This window comes from Haliaeetus leucocephalus, unplaced genomic scaffold (genome assembly GCF_000737465.1).
Source record: "Haliaeetus leucocephalus isolate CR32 unplaced genomic scaffold, Haliaeetus_leucocephalus-4.0 Scaffold741, whole genome shotgun sequence".
Classification (NCBI taxonomy): domain Eukaryota; kingdom Metazoa; phylum Chordata; class Aves; order Accipitriformes; family Accipitridae; genus Haliaeetus; species Haliaeetus leucocephalus.
In genome coordinates this window covers 232,144-250,922 of record NW_010973177.1, presented here as the reverse complement: position 1 = coordinate 250,922, position 18,779 = coordinate 232,144, and the positions used below count along the sequence as shown (strand labels likewise).

The following is an 18,779-nucleotide window of genomic DNA, read 5'->3' as shown; positions in this document are numbered from 1 at the left end:
AGAAAGTTTGAAGAAAAATATCTCCTTAGACTCTAGCTGGCCCCTTCATCCCAGTGTACTCCCGTTTGATTAGGGTTTGCCTGTTGGAAACAGCATGCTGTCATCCTTGTAGTGCCCTGTGCTTCAGGATTTCTGCAGGTAGGTAAAGGGAAAACAGAGAAATTGACATCCTGAAATCCAAGCTGAAGAGAAGAAATAACCTCTTACACTGGAAGGAAGTCATAAACCAGTGATACCTCCCTGCATGCATACCAAAAAAGAGCAGACAATAAATCAGTTCCAGATCAGCCTGAACTAGGGACATCTCAAGACCTTGCCCAGTGTGTGTGTGTGTGTTTAGAGAGATATATATCTCTCCTGAAAATACTGTAAACATTTGTAGTATGGATACCTGTATTACTGTACACCTGTGAATTAAAAAAAAAAAAGTGGAACATATAATGATTGCTTTCTCTTTCCCAGATTTGTTTGTGTAGACTCTTGTTTCTACCCTTTAGAGTAAAGCTGCTGCATGTGGCTTTTAATACGTTACCTAGATTAATTTTAGAGGGGCTTAAAAGACATCGTTCTTGCTGAGAAGTAGCTTTCTTAAGAACATGCCTGATGTTGGCTTTGATCCTTTTTGTTACAGTGATCCTATTGTAGAGATAACTGTAGAGGAAAAAAAATTGTTACCAGTAACGTTTAAGATTATATAGGTTAGTCTCAGTTAATTAGTAACTGGAATTAAGCTCTTGCAGTTTATGGTAAGAGTAAGGTTTGAAAAGCACAAACTGAAGTGTTAGAAAAACAGAAAGACATAACATTTCCTGTTCTAAGGAAAAGATTTTACCTGTGCTCAGTTATTTCCTCAGAGTTATTGGAAAGTTCAGCCCATCTGTAAATGATAATATTGACCATTTTGGCACCAGACTTGTCTCAGATGTGCCTGCATGTGAGCAGGCTTGATTTTTGCTTCTTGTGATAAAGTGTTAGGCATGGGAAATGAATGTCACACTTACTGTTAAACAGCTCATGGAAGCTTTAGTACTTCAGCTTGTTTTGATCTCTGTTTACACGATATTTTCTTTCTTTTTTTCTTTCCTCCACTGCTACAAATCAGCAGCTTTCTTCCTGCACCGATCAACCTGCCGTGGAACCTCGTGTGCAGTGCCCTCCTTTCCAGTAAAGAGTCTAGACAGCAAATTCCCTGGTAGCGTATGCCATTTCGGATCGTTATGCTTTTTTGCTTTTTTGTGAAGGCTTTTTAGAAACTGCATTACCTCACCCGTCGGCCTGGAGATTGAGCAGCCAGCGCTGCTGATAGGGCTGCGGCACCCTGCGCCGAACCAATGGAGAACTTCAGCTTCAAACTCTTAATGAGCAAAAGAGCAGCGTCTCATTTAGGGCTCGATAGTTAATGTGGGGGGGTTTTTTAAGTGTTACTTCTGAAAGACAAGCCACTTAACAATTATGTGCCATATTGCTGACCAGTGAAGCTGAACAAATAGCTATTTACATTGACAGATCAGAGGAATGTGTAAGTGCATCGTGGTAACCTACATTTTCTGTGCCAAGAGATTTGCAGCTGACTGCCTGGGTGACTCACTCCTTGGATTAGGAGATGAGGTAATGCTTTTGAGATACAGGGTGATGTCATTCCTTTACCTGAGCTGCATGCCGATGCTCGTTGCTAGTACTTTCAAGGAAAGTCCCTTTGCTGCTACTGATGTACTAGAGAATGAGCTGCATAACTCGTATAGGAGTTGTTATTATTAATGTCCTTCTAAAGCCTCTGGCTAAACTGCTCTTTTAAAAGATGTCAGCGCAAGTGGACACAAATGCCTTTTGTTACATGTGTATGTGGGCACCTGCAAGTATGCACATTTGCATACCTGCCCCATTCTTCAAACAAAGCTATTTTAGTAAAAGACGACCTTTGTGGTAATCAGGTGCAGTCCCTTGTCAGCACTATATCATGTAATCCCATTTATAGATAGATTCATCTTAAAAGAAGGTGATTTTTTTTTTTCCCCCTCTGTTCTCAGTTTCTGTTGTGAAATACCACGTTTGTGATGATGAGTAGCCTATATGTCTGGCTTGCACTTACTTAACGGTCAGTTTAACCCCATCTGCTCGTACTCTGGCATTGTCCTCAATGCAATAGCTCTTTCTGCTGCCTGCGCTCCCTTTCCTGATGTGTTCACCAGCAGCAGTTGTGTCTTTTCTCAGCCTTTCTTTCCCAATGTCAGGCAGGTCGTGCTGTTCCTGTAGGCACCCTCAAGGTTGGGAGCACGGGCAGCTGATCAGCAGAGATGACCGAAACAGTCTCGTCTGTCCTCTGCAGCTTATGGGGACCGAGGTTTTAACAGATGAGCAGACAGTGCCCCACTGTCAGGGAATTTTTGAAGGCACACAAGCCATGACCTGATTTGACCCATATCTTGGGAGTATACAAGTGCGTGTTGCTGAGTGAGCTTCATGCGTGTTGGGAATTTGGGCGTGTGGTTCCCAGAAATGGCCAACGTTTTGCCTGTTGTTTGCTAGTGGAAAATTTCCTCCTCAGGCCCTGGAGCAAGAGCTTCAGGACAAGGGAAGCACTTGAGGTGATGTGTGTCATGCTGTCCCCAGAGCTTGCAGAGTTACCCACCGAGAGTCTTCCTTGCTCGGCAGTGATTCCTGGGCAGTTTGCACCGCTGCCTCCTCTGTTCACAAACTGATGGGGTGGTCTGCAGCCCTTGGAGCATGCTGTGTTACAAAGCCATTGCGGTTGTGGATTCCAGCAAGCGTATCTGAAAGTCTGAACTTGCAAGTGGCTGTCTAGCTACCAGTGGCACACATCTAGTTTGATCACGCTACATGAATTCAGCTGACTGATGGCCAGTAGAATTTCTTCAGGATCCGACTTGAATTCTGTTGATGGCTAGGTTTGCCGGGCTTGGGCTCTGTGTGCTGAAACAGTAGTACAGGAGCTGGTTTGGCTTTTGTGTATTTGGAAAACTGCTTGTAAAAAGAACCTTTGCTGTTCATTCTTATTTATGTATGGAATATCTCATATTGCTGGAGGAGAGCGTGGGCCTCCAAACTACTCACAGGTATCTGGACCACGTGCAGGAAGAAACCTTAGAGAAGATTTATTAATGCAAAGTAACAGCTGCACAGTCTAAAAGTTGTCATCAAAACTATTATGCATTTCTGAAATTATATATTACAAAAACATTTTACGATATTACTTTTCTGTGCTGAATGTTTTAACAAGATACTCTAACATGGTTACAGCTGCAACTTTGGCACTGGCATCTTTTGTTTTTAAAAAGGTGTTTTCCAAAATCTGCATGCCTTTGTTTCTCAAGATCACAAGGCTGCTCTTAAATATGCATGTTTATGTAAACCTTATTTGCTTTATTTTTCCACTGATCAGGTGATTTCTACAAATGACCCCTCCCTGCAAAATTTTTTGCTTTTTTGTTAGTTTATTTTTGTAAGCATATGTATAGACCTGTGTGTGTGTGTATTTTTCCTGCCCAACGGTAGGCCATAATGCAACATTTCTTGTGCATCACAGATCTCATGCAATGTTTCTTCCACGATGTTTCGCCTGTTTTGCCATAAGGTGAATATCTGGGAGGGAAAGAACATACCTCATTTTGCTTTGTAAAGCACTTCACAGCTACTCTCGACGGTTTACTTTTATCATCACTTCAATTACACATTGTGCTCCTGAGAGGAGTTTTTATTTTAATTGTCAGTCATCATGAGGCTTTTCAAAGCCAGAAAGCATCAGTGTTGGATCCTTTAGGGATCTCAAATAAGTCACCAGCATTGTTGGGCAACGCACCTGAATTTTCTCTTTGAATGAGATGTGTCAAACAGTCATGACATGCACGCATTTACAAGATCTGTCTTTCCCTTCCTGTTTAGGTGAATCCCAGCTTTGCTTAATGCTGTTTCCTTGTCTGTGACCCAATTAGTAAGAATAAAAAGTCTCATGTTATAGAGAATTTTGATCATGAAAGAAAAGTGGTTTCAGATCCTCACAGTGGTTCCAGAAATAATAACCAGAAACCTTCTGGATCTTTTTTGTGGCTTCGTAATACACATCTGTGCCTTGGAGTCTGAGCAGGAATACTTTGTTTGAAGTGACTAATATACATGTACCAGAAGTAGTCTTTAAATCCTAATGTGTAAAGTGTCTGAATTTAATGTAATTATGTTGTAGGATACTGCCCAAATGGACAGAGGTTCTGAAAAAGCATTAAAATCTTCCATGTTAATCCATATCCTCAAAAGCTAAGATTATGTGGACTACGGTTTCTCACTGTTCTTGACGGGCACAGCCACTGTGGCTCCACAGTATTAGTTATGGTCTATCATGCTGATAATGAGTTTCTTAATAAGTCCCTTAGTACTCATTGACAATGACTCATACTTCCGAACTAGGATCTGCTTGAAAATCTCAGTGTTAATGGATGAAATGCCGTATCCTGGTGAAGATTATTTTTTTTTTTACTTGTGTGTTTAAACAAAAAGCCAGGCAAATTTTAAAGGAATGGTATACTAAAACATAAGAAATTCTGGGGAGGAGAAGTTAGGTTTAACTGTCTGGGAAGGCAAAGGTGAAATGTGAGCTCTGATCTCAGTGATAATTGCGCTCTCTGCTTTACAGGACAGTAGATGTTCTGGGGTAGTCACTAATTGCAAAAGAGCCTCAGCTTTTCTTTTAAAACCGAATTCAGTCTTCTGATCTAGAGAGAGCGATTGATTCTGTGTTTAGCAGCAAACTAGCTCCAGAAAAAAAACCACAATGAAGTAGAACTTTACCTACAATGCCAGTGTCTTGAAACTACACAAATAATCTGCAAAACTTGCACTTTAACCAGTGACTGTCTCTTCAAGAATGCTTCTCCCAGTATTATATTTTCTACAGTTTGGATTAATACTAATCTATCAACTGATTGAGCTATAAAATATTTTGCTTAAAGTGGAAGAAGTGTCACATGCTGAACTGTTTTTTAGTTAAGAATACTGAAATATGGATTTGATTTGAATGCCTGAAAGTTTTCTGTCTTCAGTATAACTTTGAAAAATAAGACTCTGGGATACAAAACCATAAAATAGGATACTGGAATATAATGCACTGTACTTGTTTATACAGCATTTCTGTTTCCATTTGTGATCTGTGTGTTTTGATAAAATTGTGGTTAAATGGTAGCTAACCTTCAATTCAATTATTTTAGGTATTTGGAAATAAGATGATAATCCCTTCCTTGGATGGGGACCTTTTCCAGTGGGATCGGGATCGAGAGAGCATGGAAGCGGTTCCTTTCACAGTTGAATCTCTTCTCGAGTCATCCTACAAATTTGGCGAGGATGTTGTCTTAGTTGGGGGAAAGTCTTTGACGACCTATGGGCTGAGCTCATACTCAGGGAAGGTAAGAGCCTGAAAAGTTGCCTTCTGGGTGTGTGTTTCAAGCACTGCCTTGCAAATAGGTTGCTCTTGAGATTGAAACTGCAGTACAACTTAAGTGTACAACTGCGTGGCACAAAAGAGCAGAATCTGAGTTTTCTGGGCAACAGCTGCAGTGGGCTGGAGTAAGGCTAACAGCTGGTGCAGTTAGATGGTATGGCTGAGCCCCCACTGCAATCTTCTCCTGCCTGTGAGCTCCTGCTGTATCCCCTGTGCTGGCTTTAACACTTGTCTCCCACTTTGCTAAGCTGATTCAACTTGCTAACCCAACAGAAAACTGTTCGCTTTTTATTGGGTTAGTTTTGTGCTGGGTTAGCTGTAGCCAGCTCAGCAAGGGGTTGGGGAGTGCCAGAGCTAGCACAAGGGAAGGGACGGGGTGGTTGTGACCAGAGGTGAGTGAGGGGAAAAAAGAGGGATGACCCCTTTCTCTACTGAGCTGGGAGAGGAGTTCAGCTTGATCATATAGCTCTGCTTGATCTTTGCTGTTCAGCTTAACTGCATATCAAAGAAGGCTTTAAGTGACACACTTGTTTCACAACTAATTTCAGATTTTTCAGAACTAATGAGAGATAGCTGGTTGAAAACAAGAAAAACATTCAACATAAGCAAAAGTTTAAGACTTGTAGTTGTTTTCAGTGAGTTTACTATCTCCAAAAACTTAAGTTGAAAACTACTTGCTATCTGACTAGTTCAGAACGTATTTTTCTTCCAAAATCCATTGGTTAAAAGTTGTGTATTTTGAAAAAACACGGAAGGAAAAAAGGCTAGAAAAAGCACAGGAATTGCATTATTCAGAGTCCTAGAACTGACATCTCTCTCCCCCTCATTAGTGTCAGATGTCATTAAAATGCTTGTAGAAACTTTGTGTAGTGAAGAACAGACATCTGCTAAATCAGAAATGTTGGTGCATTTCAAAACAAGTTAAAAAGTTTCAGAACTATTAAACTTCCAATGTTTGTTTTCCACAAAATCAGGTTTTTCATTTTTACCATACATTTTAATGTAAAACACTTCTATGGCATGGTGTAGAGTAGTCAGTAGTGATAAAGAGCATAGATCCAAAACAAAAGTTAATGAAATCATTTTGATTTCCTCATTGATAGCAGAGGGCACTATGCACCAACAGACTGCTCCTCCCCCAGTGTTCAAGAAGTGGAAATTTCAGTTTCTGCTTTGATTCCTGGCTTATGCTCACAGTAGCAAAGGTGCTTCATACAGGAAATAGTTCCTTACTCTTCCTCGTTAAGAGTTTGGGCAGTCTGTTGTCTTTGGCAGTATGATGTTGATTCAGACTTTCTGAAAGTGTGTTCAACTTCCTTTTCAAAATACAGTTGCCCATATAATACAAATTCTGTTCAAGATCGGGACTCTTGCAAAGTCTGTGTCACTGTGAGAGTTAAATAAGGTCTTCTTTCCCATTTAATAGCTGGCAAGGCAAAGGTGTAAGGCTCTGAACTATTTTATATAAATCGATAGTACTTCATTTGAAGCTAATAGAGTTATGCTGAGACAAATGTGGCACGAAAGCAGAATTATACTGTGGGTCTTGTAGGAATGTTCTCTTGATGTCCATAGAAATGGTGGGAAAAGAGAGAGTTAAGATTTCTTTCTGTTAGAAGTAGGCATACGTGCAAAATACAGTCAAAAGGTAGTCAAAATAGCCCAAACTGTAGACTTACTAGAATCTTTTGAAAATTTGAGTTCTGAAAAGTCCTTATCTCTTAAACCAGGCTTTTCAACATCCCTCAAGTTGAGCATCTAAAATCACGGAGCTCCAAATAGCCTGTGAGCCAAAAATATGTTGTAAGGATTGTTAGCTTTGAATACTGCTGTTGATTACATTTATTTGTCTTGAAGTTCTTCAGAACTTCAAAGCATGTGCAAGTCTCTTGCCTTATCCCTTAGGTGAAGTACATCTGCTCAGCTATGGGCTGTCGCCGGTGGGATGACGATGAAACAGAGCAGGAAGAGACACTCCTATTACACCGAACCCAGAAAACAGTCCGTGCTGTTGGACCACGCAGTGGCAATGAAAAGTAAGCATAAGAATTGTTCAGAAACAATCCAATAGAGATAAGTTCTTAATACGTAATGTTTTAAGGGTTTTACCTTCTTTTTACTCTCATTAGTGTAGGAATTGCACAAGGGAGTTTAGATTGTTAACTAAAGGAATGCACCAGGCTGTTGGCTAGGATCTAACCCCTTTGCTCTTCATTGCTTTTGAAAAATGTCTTGAACTTCAGTTTTATAGATGATCAGACAGAAAAGATGTGCACATATGTATTCCCTCTAAATCAAATGAAAATTGTTTTCCTTGTCCTTGCATATGTCAAAAGAGTTTGTCACTGCTTTACTGCACAAGGCAAATGTCACTAATATTTGTTCCAACTGTTGATTTTTGTACAAAAGGAGACAGTTTAAAAGTCTTCTTATGACCTACTGATTCACTTTTAAGTTCTTTACCTACTCACGGTAACTGTCGCTGTTTTTTTCATACTTGATGTCTTTAGCTTTCATTTTAAGTTGATATTTTAAAACGTCGTCAGTCTTACTTTTAAAAAAGTCCCATTCTTAAATCTACTTTGTTCATTTCATAACGTAGGTGGTCTGTTCTTTACAAGCTGTAGAAACTGGTTCAGTCTGTGACTTTCCTAATGCTGTCACATTGAAGTTTTAATACATCAAGATTTCTATAAAAACACAGACATGTATTCTACTAAAAAAAACCCCAAACAACTCCCACTTCATAAAATACAAGTCTAAAAGGCTGGTTGCCATACATAGATACAATAGCTGCCCAACAATTTAGTGGAGAACTAGTTATTCCCTGTTCGCCTGCTCCCTCTTCTGTTTGCAGCAGGATTTGACAGGTTGTGCATCCGTAGTCTATCAGAGAGAACCTAATTAGAACTCCAATAGATTAGCAGATCAGATGTCTGAAAAGAGAAATCTTGGGTTCCGCAGTTCTTGGAGACTGATACTGGCAGGGAGAGGTATGTTATAAAAACATACTTTTTCCTTCATACATCTCTTTCAAAAATATAGTATGGCATCTTGAGCACCAGAATCTTCCTGTCTTTGTAGTCAGAAACAGAGGTGCTTTCCTGGTGACATGGTATGGCTGCTGTGGAGTTTATAGGATAGATCTGGGTTTTTAATCCAGAGAAAGAAAAATTTTTAATAGATCAACTGAGTATATAAAATATGCCAAACTTTTACCATAAGGTTGTAAATTCTTTAAGGAGACAGTTTGGGCTCCTGGTGGTTGCCAGACTGGCCCTAAGAAACTTTGGGTACCAAACATACTGCTCAGGAAATGTTTTCCCCCTTCTTGCTGTTGGAGACACAAACTTGCAATCCTTTCCCATCTGTATCTTCTCTACAGCGTTGGTCTATATCATGGAAAAAGGAAAATAATTATTCTTTCTCTTTCTGAAAATGATTTTCAGTTTCTGCCCTAATTTGTTGGTTTACAAAAATTAAAGAGCTTTTGGCTCTGCAAGACAACTCTGTGTTACTTACTCAGTTGTCTTTTTTCGGTGTTAACCTATGGGACATGAGCAGTCCTGGTTTCATGAAGTACCAGTCAAAGAAATCCTGTGTTAGGTTGTGTGGGGGATTAAAAAAAAGGCAAAAAAAAAAAAAAAGGCATTGTCCCCCCCTCAGCTTGAAAAACCTTACGTTTCAAATTAAATCCGCTTTATTAATGAAGAGATACATGTCTTGTGTAGAAAGCTGCTTCCTAAATGCTTTATACTTGTTGCTTTCATCAGCTAAATAAAGTTTTCCTACTAAACAGACCCAGCTGTACTACTTGATGATTTTAATTATCCTTTCCATATACTAAACCTCTAATGCCATTGGCCCTACTTCACCAGTTGTTTTCTCAACTCGCCCATCATCATGTTGGGTAAGATTTCTCAGCTTGTTTGGTTTGTGTTCTGGTGTAGCACTCCCCCTCCTGGTACAGCTGTGTTCATCTGACAGTCTGAGTTTAATGTGAAAATGTGGGCCAAATATAGGTAATTCAGTTTAAGAATCTTCTGGACAAGGGATTTGGGACTTCCTTGGAATATGTAAGTTGTTTCTATAAAGTTTTTCTCTTTTTCTTTAAGGTGGAATTTCAGCGTTGGTCACTTTGAGCTGCGCTATGTCCCAGATATTGAAACTAGAGCAGGATATATTGAGAGCAATTTTAAATCAAATATGAACAAGGAAGAAACAAAAATTATTTCGGATGTGGATGAGCAGGAAGCCATGATGAAAGATACAGTGATAAAGGTCTCAGTAGCTGACTGGAAGGTGATGGCTTTTAACAAACAAGGAGGACATCTGGAATGGGAATACCAGGTAGGGGAAAAGACAGAATATTAAATGTTACAAAAGTAGAAGTTTTGCAGCATCATAGATGAGATCTTTCATCTTGGGTTTCAGGTGCTGTCTTTGTAAAGAAGCACACATCTGCTTGTAACTTTTTTTAACTGAAGTTCTGACTTTGAGCTGCTACATCTGTTACAAAAACTAAACCCAAGGAATTTAAGCACATTGTTTAGCATTATTCTTACATAATATCTAGTTAATACAACATTAATTTTCCAGTTACCTCTCTCTTCTTCAGTTTTGCACTCCAATTGCTTCTGCATGGCTGGTTAAGGATGGCAAAGTAATTCCAATCAGTCTATTTGATGACACAAGTTACACTGCGAACAATGAAGTATTGGAAGATGAGGAAGATCTTGTGGAAGCTGCCAGAGGGGCCACAGAATCCAGTGTCTATTTGGGTGAGACACTGACTGCAGCATTTTCTGTAGTAAATGTTATTCTTTTCTCTGTTGAGGTTGTAATAAAGCAGATCTTTCTGTACTGGTAGATTACTGTTAAGAGTTGCTGTAACATGTCCAGTCTGATATTCTGCATAATGAAAGCTGTTAAATTCAACCCACATTGCTTTATAAAGCCCCAAAATTGAGGCTTCAATAACATATATCCTAAAAAAGGCACCTTGACTTGATTTAAAGACTTCAAAAGGTAGAGATATGTTCTCATCTCTTCCTAGCCTGCTCTGGTCATCTTTGCTGTTGTCATTCACAGTTAGAGTTCTGTGTACCCATCTTGGAAATTCTGACAGTTACAGAAGGTACAGCATACCTTTGGCTATGGCAGAATTTAGTATCTATGACAGTTTAGCCTAAACAGTGATAGTTAAAAGATTGATTTTTTTTTTTTCCTTTTTTAATTTTTCAAAACCAAAACATTTCAAACCCATAAATCTTTCCCATTTTGATTGATTCTGAAACATTCACTGCTTTGTAGTTTCAGTACATTGGAGATGATTGAAAGTCTTGAAACTTTTAAAGATAGGTTTATAGTTAATAAGGCAGTCTTACTGCTCTGTAAGCAATAAGCAGGATCTCCCTCCAGCACGCTAATTTGTTGCATTCATTTTTTCCTCTACACTGATTATGGTAACTTACCATGAAAAAATTTCAGTTAAGATTTTATGTGGCTAAGTTTTCATCTAGCTGTCAGAATTCATTTGATGTGGTTTGTGACAATTTGAAATAGAGTGGTTCCAGGTCCTTCTTCCTCTCAGCTGTCTCTGGGAGGTAAACGTGCTTTGGTTTTCTAAGACTTTGTTTGCCTTAGCCTTTTTCTATAAGTCTTTACACCTTGTAGCTTTCCTGTTAGTGGTTACACAGATAAAGTATAACACTAGGAAGAAGCCAGGTTGTTCCAGCCTTCCTGGTAATGGCTGTTGAAGAGTAGTCTGTACCAGCATTAACAAGGGTAGGAAGTTTGAAAGAAGTCTTACCTATGCAAAGCCCAAGCTCTTTATAGCTCTTAAAAACTGCCGGCATTTTTCTGTAGCACCAGCTCTCCAACAGTGAAAACGAGATGTCCTGGTCTCTTGCTTTTCTAGAACAGAGGGAACATATTACTGGAATTCGTCCAGCCTAGCAATCAGAATCAGTATCGCAGATTCTCAGAATATAAAGAAACGTTTTCAGAAATGTTTTTAACCATGTATTTTAACTGGGCAATTTTATTCAGGAGTGAAGAGAATGAGATCTTAAGACTAATATGCTCTCTGGTTTATTACTTAGGTATGTACAGGGGCCAGTTGTATCTTCAGTCATCAGTCAGAATTTCTGAGAAATTCCCAACCAACCCAAAGGCTCTGGAATCCAGGAACGATAATGCAATTATTCCTCTCCCCAAAGTCAAATGGAAACCTTTAATCCGTAAGTAACAATTCAGAGTTTCATATACTGTCTTAGCTCTGAAAAGACAGGACATCTTTCTGATGTCCAATATGTTTCAAACTAGTCTAATGTTTCCAGCTGTAAACCAGTTCAGGAACTATCTCTGTGCTTTATTAATTGTTTAATTTTTTTCTAATTAAATGTTTAATGTCTGCTTTCTTTTAGTATGGATTTGACAGGGTCTTTTTTAGTAATGAAGTGTTGGGTCTTCTAAATCAAATTTTTCAACAAAAAGAAGTAGTTTTTTGCAGCGATGTGAATATGAGTGAATTGACTTGTCCAAAACTAGTATTTTGGTAAGGGGGAGAGGTGTTAAGTAACTGTTACCTTAAAATACCCTTCTTAATGTTTCCTTGGATTAATTTCGGTTCTTGTGATCTGGTCCAAGAGATGTTTTCTAAGATTATGCAATTGGAGTTCTCATTAAATTAATAAAAGAACAGAATTTTTGTAACAATTCAGCTCAGAAAATTGTGTCATTTGTATGCTTAGATTCTCCTTCCAGGACTCCAGTGTTGGTGGGGTCTGATGAGTTTGATAAGTGTCTCAGCAATGACAAGTATTCTCACGAAGAGTACAGTAATGGAGCACTTTCAGTCCTGCAGTATCCATATGGTAGGTGGAAGTTCCAAATTTTGAACTGTTTCAAATAGCCAGGTTTGCCCATTTATTATCTGTGAAATTCAATAAATGGCCATATGTTTGATCTTAAATATGTGTATTTTTTTAACATTTAATGAACTGGGAAATTATTGCCCAAACTAGGATTTCCAAATTGCGGTGTATGTACAATTAGTGCCACACAAAGCACTTCTGAGTGCCAGAAATTCCTACTGCAGAGGTATTGTGTGTACTGCCATTGCCACTGATAGTTGGTCCGAGCGGAAAAAGCTTGTGAATTATTTTTTTCAGAATTTGCTAACAGTGCTAGAGACTCAGCCTGGAGGTATAGAGTTTTCCATATGGAAGATACTCTGGTTTAAAACTATCAGTGGTCAGGCCTTCTGAAGTAGTAAACTTTGATGGGAGGCCTAGTTGCCATGGAGTCCACAACCTTGATTAACTGAATTTGCTTATGTGCCATTTAAAATCATGGAGCATGCAAACAAAAATACCATGTGTCTCTTGAGGAAACCTATTAATGAGAAGACAAAATTGTTTTGTAATTACCTGCAAATAAACCTATGCCCTCTTTCTGTCTTTTATACACAGATAATGGTTATTACTTACCCTACTACAAGAGAGAGAGAAATAAACGTAGCACCCAGATCACTGTCAGATTTTTTGATGATACAAATTACAAAAACATTCGCAAAAAAGATCCTGTTCTTCTGCTTCACTGGTGGAAAGAAATTGTTGGCACCATTGTATTTTGCATTGTGGCCACAACTTTTATTGTACGCAAACTCTTCCATCCCCATCCTTACAGCAGAGTAAGTATTTTTTTTCTGAATACAGAAGGTGTTATTCTAGCCTATTCTTTCGGTTTTGAGTCTGCAATGAGTAGTATTAATAAGTTAATAACTAATGAGATAACAAAATCAAAAGTCTAAATTTATTCTTTAATCTATCTGTGAAGGCTGTCAGCTGCCATGTACAATTTGCTTGACTGCTTCAGCAAGCAGGTTAGACTGCTTCAACCTTATCTGATGTCTCTGGAGATATTTACACTGAAATTATCAAATGTCATATCTAGGGTTACAAACTGGTCTCAAGTACTCAAGGAGTTGAATTTTTTTGTTTGTTTGGTTTTTGTTCTTGTTTTGGTAACCTTTGTTAGCTGCGGAAGGAATCTGAAACACAGTGTCAGACTGATAGTAAATATGAGCCCACTTGTGGAGATGTTAAAGACAGCAGCTGGAGTGATGTCAAGAACTCTGGATACGTGTCAAGGTGAGCTCAGTTCAACGCAACATGTACAGGGTTTTCAGTCAGTGTGACAACTAATACTATCTGGAGGAAAAAGTAGGTGTTCACTTGTTCTTACCTGTCCTAGTCCTCTGATTTCGCAGGATAATCGGCAACTGACACAACCCTGTCACCCCATTACTGATGGGAGATTGCCGTTAACGATAAGTCTAAGCAGTCTTGGAGAGTCTACAGGATACCTGTGATCAGGAACATTGCTCTCGTATTTCCTGCTGATATGTGAAATGGAAGATTGATTCTTGAAGGTCTCAATCAGTCTTTACTCCCTCTGTTTCTGTGTTTATGGATTAAAGCAGAGAAAGGCAATTGCAGATGGAAACTGATGATGTTTTATATACTCTGCAGAAAAAGCAGACTATATTTGGAACAAACCTTTGTTGCTGTTACGAAGGAGTTGGTTAAGACAGAAGGGTGTGTAGGGCCGTGTCATGGTACTCTGAAGAAAATGTGACTATTTCCTGTACATTTGTAACTCCCTGAAAGTAAGAACTAGAGTATTTAAAATGAGGAAGAATAAGATAGTGAGATTTAAGAACAGTGATGTTTCGGAAGGGATGCTTAGAGGGACTAGTTGCAAAAGTAGTTATTTGGGGTGGGGTTAAAGGCAAATCATGACTTAGAAAATACTTAGCTGTCACCACCTAGTTTGGGTATAGAAACTTGGGTTACAGATTCAAGGTCCATGATCCAGTAAGCATGCAACCTGATATTCTGAAAGACTTCCTTGGTTTGTTGTGTGCATGCATAATGGATCTTGCTGGGTTGTGATACACACTGTGCATAATCAGCAACTGTCCATTTCACAAATAGGTAACCATCCGATTGCCTCAGTGGGTGAGCAGGGAAAAAAGATAAGAAACGCTTTGAGTTGTTCATGGTGTTTTGCCTGTACAGAAATATTTTACTCTTAGTCATAAATTATTTTTTAAATGACTTTATACTAATGTATTTTTCTCCTCTATCCTCCCTCCATTCTTCTGTCCCTTCCTCACACCCTTTTCATCCCAGATACCTGACAGATTTTGAACCAATTCAGTGTCTGGGTCGTGGAGGTTTTGGAGTAGTTTTTGAAGCCAGAAATAAAGTGGATGACTGCAACTATGCTATCAAACGTATCCGTTTACCTAACAGGTAATGAATGAGCTTGTTGCAATATAGGAGGAGTAATGAACTGAATGGTGGGATCCCATCCTACACTGAACCATCTGTTCCTGAACTGATTTCCCAGATACTACATTAGGATGAATGACATACTTTTTAATGGGGGGGCTGACTTAGTTTTGGCATCAAGAATTTGGCATATGTAACCGCAGCAGAAGGGTGACCTGCTTGGCTAAAATACTTGCATAGCAGGACCCTTGTGAGGATGCTGTGGCTACATGGGAACTCCTTTGATTTCCTTGATGAATAGAGCGTTTGATAACAGGACCAGTTATTTGTAGCGCTGTTAATTTGCCTCTCTCCTTCCTCTCCTTACCTCTCCTACTCCACCTTCTCTTTCTTTTCTCTCTCCTTCACCAGCTTTTCTGACTCCATTTGTCCATTTGTTTCATTTTCTGGTCCCACAACCCCTACCTTTTCTTTCAGTCATAGGTGGTCAAGCCATGCTGCTGAATTACCCTACACAGAGCTTGCAGCAGTTCCTTTTAGTGGGAGATGGGAGACACTGCTTCTGGAAATCTCAAGTTAGAACAGCAACAGGCAGGCCAGTAGAGGGAGGGGGTAAAGCTATGAAATCTAGAATTACTATTTTTTTGAATGTGTTAAATAAGCGTGACTATTTAAGATTAAAGGTTTTGTTCAGACATTTAAGGTAGCCTAAATTCTTCTTTTTCAAGCATATTCAAACCCATTAAAGAAAACCATCTGACTTCATTTGATCCAGTTATGGTCATATGAAGAGAGATTATTTACTTCAATAACATACCAGGCTACCTGCTTTCCTGTCCATAGAATGGAGATAGTATTTATGCAGTCTCCTTACATTATGCCAATTAAAAAAGAAATACTGAGGTATTACTGTCTGTCTTCTTTTGTGTCAGTGTCTTCTACATCCCTGTAGAATATTGCTGTTAGTGGTCTTTTTTCTATCCTTGTAAACAGTTGAGAGCAAGATGAACCTTTTCTTCTCAGTTTTGCTGCCTGTAATTATTAGAAAAGGGATAACTAAATACTTAGCCGTTATGAGCGCATACTGCTCCTCCGCACTTCTAACCTAAAGGAGTTACTCTGGGGAATTTAAGACATATCTGTCTTTTGTTGTGAAGAGCAATACTACTGGCCTGGTTTATACTGGGCTAGCTTTGATTAAATTCCTTTGCAGAAATTTCTGTACTATGCTGTTGCTTTATGTGACCATGTCTCTGTCGTTCTCCTCACCCCAAATTGTAGGGAGCTGGCTCGTGAAAAGGTGATGCGGGAAGTCAAAGCGTTAGCTAAACTTGAGCATCCAGGTATTGTTCGGTATTTTAACGCGTGGCTGGAAGCTCCACCTGAGAGATGGCAGGAAAAGATGGATGAACAGTGGTTAAAAGATGAAAGGTAACTTGTGGGTTTTTTTAACAACTGAATTTGAGATTGTACATCAACACAGAATGGGAGAACTGGTAGATGATCCAGGAAGATGGAGAGGCTATGTAGGAAAGAGATGGTTATTAACTTAGCCTGTCAACTTTTCAATTGAACAAGGTAAAAATGTATCACACTTGTGCGTGGTGTCTTTTGATTGAGTCCTCTGTTGTGTAAGGTCCTTCTTTCACTTAGGAAACATCTTGTACTTCTTAATTTAACTTCTGTAATTGAATCTTTGGGTGGTTGGAAGGTTGGAGCATTGCTACTGTGATTCAATTTTAAACTTTGGCATCTTTGTCCTCTTTGTTTCTTTCCACTGCTTTCCTCCTCTTTGTTGTCTTGGTTTAGATGGATCTGATTCAGTACTGCAATGCTTCAATGAATTTATTTCAGCAGAAATATGTGAGGGATAATCAGAGTGACAATTTATAAAGCTTGGTAGAAGTAGATTAAAAATGGAAAATTAGATAAAGGAGTTAGAGGATGTTAAGAGAAAGGAAAAAGCGGGTGTATGTTAGCATTTAAAGAATGAGGCCTAATACAAGACTATTTAGTGGTCTCATAATAACATCTTAACATGCCTAACAATTTTTAGAATCTAGCGACCTTTATATTTCAGGCATCAAATTACCATTTCACAGCTGTAATTCTTCCAAGGCACTTTAAATAGTTATTGCAATGCATGTTCTAAAGGACTGAATTTTTTCAAGCTGAAGATGAGCCTGATTGCACATTGGGAGTCCAGGCAGTAGAGCTTGCTAATTTTTCCTTTTATCAACACTCTTGTCTCAGTGAGAAAACGTCATCCTTGCTAAGAAAAATGGATTCTAAATCCTGGTTATTAGTGATTCCCACACTTGGGTAGTCATTTACGATTATGGTATGACACAGTTCTCAGAGATAGCAGTTGTTAAAACCTGGGCTTCTGAAAATGCATTTCTGGTGGAATGAAGTTCTGTAGTATTGATCTCTCGATTTTGTTCTTCTAGCACCGATTGGCCACTCAGTTCTCCCAGTCCGGTGGATGTCCCATCATTTAAGATCAGAACAGAGCCATTTTCTACAAAGGAGCACATTGAAGTTATTGCCACTTCATCGGAAAGGGTAAGGTCCGTAGGAATACCCTGTGGTCAGTCCGATTCATCTGGAAGCCAGTTTTCTCCTCTGGAATTTTCTGCCATGGACAACAGGGACAACCAGTCAGAAGATCCGCTATTAAACCTTCAGGACAGTGTCCTTACAGGCTGTGATGTAGAAGACAGTACTATCAATAATAATGAGCTGGATCACTCCTTGGAAATTTGCTCTTCAGCTGTTCCTGTTGTACACCTGAGGGAAGGGACCTCCTCTTCTATTGTGTTTGAGGATTCTGGTTGTGGAAATGCTTCTAGTAAGGAGGATAAAGTTGATGTTTCGCATGATGAGAGTCTTCCTGAGGATAAGGCAAAAAGTACAAAGGAATCTGATAACAAGAAGTCTGCTTCAGGAAGTCCCCTCTCTGTTTCTCCACCAAGGCCAACAAGTTTAAGCCTGGACCTTTCTAAAAATACTGCAGAAAAAGTCAAGCCCACCTCTCCAAAGGTGTATCTTTACATCCAGATGCAGCTCTGCCGGAAAGAGAACCTTAAAGACTGGATGAGCAGAAGATGCATGATAGAGGAGAGGGAAAGGACAGAGTGTCTGCAGATATTTCTGCAGATAGCTGAAGCAGTTGACTTTCTGCATAGCAAAGGATTAATGCACAGGGATCTCAAGGTTTGTATTCTTAGTTTCTGTAGGAAATGTGTTGGTTTTTTGTTTTTTTGTTTTTTTTTAATTTATTTGTTGGCATGATCGTCACTGAATGCCTGAGCTTTCCAAATTCTGGTTGTAACTAGTTAGTTATCTCACTGGCTGTGTCTTATAGGCAAATTTTTTTGGTTTAGTACTGTGAGATTATCTTTGGAGCTATTGTAACTTGAATTATTTGTGCCCAAAGCATCATACAAAAGTCTCTGGTGCTGAAACACATGGACTGACTCAAATGTCATCACAGGGTAACTGTCCCTCCACTGCATTACAAACTTGAGCATCAGCAATTCCAAATTTGGCTGCTCCTAATAGAGCAGTGCCAGGCTGTTTTAGCTCAGTGTCAAGTTCTGCTTCAAACTGACAGATCATGAGTGTGTGGATACAGGTAAAATTTTTTTGGGGGGGGGGAGTAATATGGCACTGGAGACAAATCCTGCAAAAATAGTTGACTCTTATCAGTGACCTCAACATGGGTGTTAAAAAAGCTGAGTTAACATATCTACAATAATCTGGAAGTGCAGTGCTCCAGGAAATAAACATTAATCATTCATTATTGCAATTAAAGTTTTTCTTACAGCAAGACTTCTTGTACCTGGCACAGATCAGTTGCATTTGTTTTATGGCATTTTTAATTCAGGTTCTTTATACGGGGTTGTTCATTGCTGAACTGTGTGGCAGAGAAAGCTATTTTGGATCCTGTTCTACAGTTTCAAGTGAAGCAGATAATTGGCAGTGTTAAGTTTACGGGTGGAATTGATGATCTTAAAGGTCTTTTCTAA

General features: G+C 39.1%; 1 protein-coding gene across 1 annotated transcript in view; it reads left to right on the top strand.

Annotated features, from left to right (window-relative positions):
• Positions 1–18,779, top strand: part of EIF2AK3 (eukaryotic translation initiation factor 2-alpha kinase 3) — a 39,091-nt gene that overhangs the window by 11,874 nt on the left and 8,438 nt on the right. The window contains exons 4-14 of the mRNA XM_010580822.1: positions 5,217–5,411; positions 7,352–7,482; positions 9,562–9,796; positions 10,065–10,227; positions 11,551–11,688; positions 12,202–12,324; positions 12,922–13,142; positions 13,490–13,602; positions 14,647–14,769; positions 16,030–16,179; positions 17,199–17,964. Coding sequence (XP_010579124.1) covers positions 5,217–5,411; positions 7,352–7,482; positions 9,562–9,796; positions 10,065–10,227; positions 11,551–11,688; positions 12,202–12,324; positions 12,922–13,142; positions 13,490–13,602; positions 14,647–14,769; positions 16,030–16,179; positions 17,199–17,964 — 2,358 coding nt within the window. The remainder of the gene's footprint in view (positions 1–5,216; positions 5,412–7,351; positions 7,483–9,561; positions 9,797–10,064; positions 10,228–11,550; positions 11,689–12,201; positions 12,325–12,921; positions 13,143–13,489; positions 13,603–14,646; positions 14,770–16,029; positions 16,180–17,198; positions 17,965–18,779) is intronic.